A 5,296-nucleotide genomic window follows, 5' to 3' on the forward strand; every position below is an offset into this window, starting at 1 on the left:
TGACACTTTGACAACATATATTATATTACAATAAAAATGTATATACGCATTTCTTCTATTAAATATTTTCTTCTGTAAAGTTCAATAAATCCAAATATTTGTTAGATTCGGGGCATAAGTTCAAAACGCTGCTTATTCTTCCACCGGTAGGCGGCAGTGTTGTCGTGCAGCGTGTCTTCTTCTTCTTCATCGCCGTCGCTCCTTTAATGACGTCGTAAGTGCGCGAGTCAAACGTAATTGTTACCACAGCGGCCTGTGTGTGTTTTCACTCGATCGCTGCAATTTTTCTCTTTGGTGGAGGATTTGTCTCTACAGTCCATCACCATCATGAAACTAGTCAGGTAAGCGGAGTCTGGAATGCGCCATTTAACGAACGAGTGAACGTGGGATGATGAAGTGAAGGCGCTGCGGCTGGATGGGTTTAGATGGAAAGCGGAGAAGAGGAGGATAAGATATGAGCGGGAAGCGTCGGGCCGAATGAATGGAGGTTGTCCGGAGTTAGAATGATCGCATTCACAGTTAAACTACACCTGTAGTGTTAACTCTGATGCTCGGTAGTTGGAATTAGCTGTATGCATCGACGATTTTTAAAAGTACTTTGGTTCGTGGACGTTAGCAGACTCACAGGTCCGGCCTCGGTTAAGCTGCTACTCAGCGAACGAAATAAACATAACCTAAATGTATAGTAGCAGGAGCATAAAGCTAGTCCAGTATTTATTTTGGTTATGGCGGTTAACTCTGGAGGGTTTCAGCGGGTTTTCATAAGGTTGTCTCACTCCGGGGGTGGTTTTGTTTTGCAGGTGAAAGCTATGCAGCTAGTAGCTAGCTTGAGGCTAGTTTTTGGTTCATTTCCAGGCTGAACTCAAACATAGATGTTCATCTTCTTCCACGATGCCCACAGGTTTTTGATGAAGCTCAGCCATGAGACTGTTACCATCGAGCTGAAGAACGGCACTCAGGTCCACGGCACCATCACAGGTAAGACTCAGCTAGAGGTGATTTATTAAACAGGTGTTGGGCTCACCTCCTTACCGCTTTCATTAGTTGTGCTGCCCCTCTAAGCCAATTCATTCCACTAACAATGCTGTAGTTCAGGCGTTTCAAAGTAATGCTCAGAATTTTAATGTAACGGTGGCCAGTAAGGCTCATTTTCAAGCCAGCACCCAATTCTCCCTAAAGCTAGAGTCCTGCGGAAAGGCTGGGAAATGTTTATATATAGCTTGCTTAAATATAAATATAAACGAAGTATGCAGGTCCCAGGTTTGCAATTAAGAATTTTAAAGATCAATAAACTGGTTTTAGCTGAATGCAACTTTCCCAGCTCCCTCTGTTAGTAAATACAGTGAGCATCATAAAAAGTGAAGTTTGTTCCATAGTCTTCATATGCTTGTGTATTCCCTTTAATGTCCCAGTGATACTTCAGTGGGAAAGCACAATCAAGTCCTCCTGTGCATTGTACTTTTTTGCTGCTGTTTTTTAATTTCTTAATAAAAGAATAATCATAGCATCAGTAAACCTCAGTAAAGAGATGTAATCGAAGATATTTTATTTGTTTCTATCAGCTGGCACTGCGTATGAAACGTTGGGACATGACTGCGCTGTAATTAACACATACTGCACCACACACAGCATAAATGTTGTAGGACCTAGAAAGATTTACTGTGTGACATCATGTCATTATCACTATTAAATGTGCTCCAGTGCAGCCCTCCATAATCCAGACTGTACAGTGGTCAACATAGCTGATGCTGTGTGGGTTCGAACAGGGAAGGAAGTAACAGCGGCGTTCACCAGGAATGGGAGAAACACAAAGTAGTGATGCGCAAATGAAGCAGAGAACCAGTACTGACCCACTTGAAAGTGGGTTCATTCATTCAAAACTTTGTTTCAGTGACATCTAGTGGTGGAAGAGGAGTCAGCAAAACAATGTGTTGATAATCGTGCTGATTGTAAGGAGGGTTTGTGTGAATGATATCAATACAATTTTGCAAAGACAGTCAGTTGATTCTGTAAACGTATCTAATAGTTGGAAGAAGGCGTGCTCTGGGAAGCTCAGTGTGTGCTGGGACGGTAGGGTGTGAGATTATACTTTCCATAGTTTTAACACTTCAGGTGTTTATGTCATAACTTCGCCCTTCTCCACGGTCGGCTGGTTGATCATCAGCACATGTGGTCCACAGACACCCTTCTTTGACACATCTGACAAGACACTCTGCAGGTAGATGAGCTGTCCACGGAAAACCAACACACCACGTCTGAACCATAATTTCAGCATTAGTCTAAACCGTGTCAGTGATGACAGTCTTCCCTTCTTCCTTCACAGCCACTGGATAAAAAACAGACTTTAGACAAGTGCTTGCATGATGTACAATGATGAGGGACGTGAGAATGGCTGACAAAAAATGCAGTGCAGAACACAGAAAGTGGGCATCTGAGCTGAAAGACTTACAACTGCATTTTTTTCTTTATCTGCTTGTCAGACCAACTGAGCAAAAAAAACAAGGCAGCAGTTACATTGCAGGTAAAATAATAAAGGACGTTCATATAGTAGAGTTTAGTTGTAGTTGTCCACACTGGAGCACACAGGTGGAGGGTGGAAGTCAGAACAGTCGGGAACAGATGTTTCTACACTCATTTGGACTCACTCGGAGTCTTACTTCCATCTACTGTATTCAGTTTTCAGATTTTCCTTTCCTTTCCTTTCCGTAGGTGTCGACGTGAGCATGAACACCCACCTGAAGGCGGTGAAAATGACCCTGAAAAACCGGGAACCCACTCAGCTGGAGTCGCTGAGTATCCGTGGCAACAACATCCGCTATTTTATCCTGCCGGACAGCCTCCCGTTGGACACCTTGTTGGTCGACATCGAGCCAAAGATCAAGTCCAAGAAGCGAGAAGCAGGTGAGGACGTGTTTGCTGTGCACCTGGCTTGTTTTTTGTACCCACAGGCTGGTTTATAAATGTCACTTCCCAACACTTTTACATGCATGGTGCTTGTCTCATGTGGACAAAGGGTCACACGTCACATGAACTAGTATCCGTACGGCAGCTTTTCATGTCCTTTGGAAAAGTTAAATCTAGAAGCTTTGTGCAGAAAAGCAAACGAGGGCTGTGGGAGCGTAGGGGCCTTATGCACGATCGCTGTGTTGGATGTTTACAGTTCTTCCATACCGCTGCTGAAGCTGTGGTGTGTTGTTTTTTTTTTTTTTGTTTGTTTTTCCCCCTGAGTTGTTGTATAGGAACACATTGTAGCTATTCATGCGCATCTAAAGTGTGAGCATAAATGAAAACAGTGCTGCGCTGACGTCACAGTTGGTGCGAGCAATGACTGGTGCATCTATCGTAACAATAACATAAAATATAAAATGCCTCAGAAGCATTTCCACTGATGTCCTCTGTCACGTCTGAAGCTCTCACTCACCCACAACCTGTTTCCAGCAGGTTTTTAATTGCTCACAGCTCTTTCTGCGTCTTTTTAAAATCTGTGTAGTGCAAATTGTACTATCAGATTTTTTTTAGTCCCTCTGCCTGGTCTCTTCCACATCAGCATGTGGTTAAACAGCCCACTTAGAAATCACTTGGGTGCTCAGGGTTGTTTCAGTGATCACATTTGTTCACTTCTGCAGTATTAAGTTTATATTTTCAGGGCCTGTGTTTTTTAAATTTGTGTACAGGAAGTTTTTCAGAGTTGATGCAGTTTTAAATAGTGGTATCTAAGTGATCTTTAACAGGGCTTTTTGTACTCAGGCCTGTTGTGCACTCTGTCCTGCTGTAGTTACGTGAGCATCAAGCCCAGAAAAAGTCAGATACAGGCTGTTATACAGTCACCTTAAGAAATGGAAATTGATTTGTGCTGAGTTATCGCTGGTGTGAGTTTCAGCAGGGTTTGTGTGAGTTTGTCTTCACAGCATGAGATGACCAGACACAAAGTTGATACTGATAAACTTATAAAATTAGATTGGAGATATAAGGATGATGGATTTATTGGGGGTTAAACACCAAACACCGGTCAGTATGGCTGAGTTTATACTCACCACAGACATGTGGCCTTTATTCAGTCTCTAATATCTTCCATTTACCACACTAAACAACATACATGTGCATCTTTAAACATGTGACAGAAAACTGGTTCTCCTGGTTTTGTTCTTCATATTTACTCCTCTTACTGTACTTTAGAGCCATGCTACAGTGTTTAGTTGCAATGTGAGACCCTGAAATGATGCTGCTGCTCAAAGAAATCTTACTCCTGTTCAAAGCAATGTGTTTACACTTTCTATTAAATATATTAAACATTACTCAAACCAGAAGTAAATCAGGATTAATGCTCAGATTTACATTGAATAGGGTAGCACAGATTCGATTTTTAAGCTGCACATAGAACAGCCTGTCTTATGTTTATAGTAACATAGCAACTCAACACATGTAGGTGAATGTTTGTGACAAATCTGTTGCTCTCCCCTCAGTGGCTGGACGGGGGCGAGGCAGAGGACGAGGACGTGGCAGAGGAAGAGGAAGAGGACGGGGTGGACCAAGGAGATGATCCAAAGGCCTTAAAGCTGCATCTCACCATCCACTGTTTGTACAGGAATTTTTTTTTTTTTCCCTACAATTTGCTCAAAGGAAACCATTTGTGAATTTCAGTGTGTTTTTCATTATTTTGTACATTAAAAATGTTCCTCATTAAGAGGATAAACTTGACTCCAGTGCATTATTACGATACCTGTGTGACAGGGGTTCAGGTTAAACTTTTGTTCTTTATTTACAAGGTTGAATAAAGTTTCTTTGTACTTTGTTAATTTTCTGTTAAAATCATGATCATTAATTTGAAGCACTCAAAACACAACAGGTTATGTTGTGAGAGGAACGAAACCAGTTTTGTCTTTTGGGTGAACCAGTTTTTGTCTGAGCGTGTTTGCGCCCACTCACATCCTGGGCTATCTGAACTCAGGAATTCGCATGATAAGGTGGGGCCAGGTTTCACAAAGAGCTCACCCGAAACCCTGGCTGATTGGGACCCACACCCAGTTTCACACCTTGGTTCACGCGATTAGAGGATCATCAGGGGGTCCTTTTGTCCCTCTGTGGGGGGAAACTCCCACTAAGTTTAAATCTGGGACTCCCCACCATTTGACCTTAGAACTGAAGAAGCTTCTCGGATGAGAGGTGAAACGTCTTCAAGCAACTTCAAGAAGTCCCGACGCTTTTCTTTGCAAGCTCCTTTGACTCATCTAAAGACAGCATCACTGACTTGATCAGAATGTGAAGATGAGAAATAGAATAAAATGTTGAAGCATCA

At 42.4% G+C, this 5,296-nt stretch overlaps 1 protein-coding gene across 1 annotated transcript; it reads left to right on the forward strand.

The window, feature by feature from the left end:
• The first annotated feature begins 204 nt into the window (after positions 1-204).
• On the forward strand, positions 205-4,698 carry snrpd1 (small nuclear ribonucleoprotein D1 polypeptide). The gene is made up of 4 exons (XM_006787812.3): positions 205-341; positions 902-978; positions 2,710-2,901; positions 4,464-4,698. The coding sequence occupies exons 1-4, from the start codon at positions 328-330 to the stop codon at positions 4,538-4,540; spliced, it is 360 nt and encodes a 119-aa protein (XP_006787875.1). The 5' UTR covers positions 205-327; the 3' UTR covers positions 4,541-4,698.
• Positions 4,699-5,296: the final 598 nt, after the last annotated feature.

This window comes from Neolamprologus brichardi, chromosome 22, assembly GCF_056152115.1.
Source record: "Neolamprologus brichardi isolate AB-2024 chromosome 22, ASM5615211v1, whole genome shotgun sequence".
In the NCBI taxonomy this organism is placed as follows: domain Eukaryota; kingdom Metazoa; phylum Chordata; class Actinopteri; order Cichliformes; family Cichlidae; genus Neolamprologus; species Neolamprologus brichardi.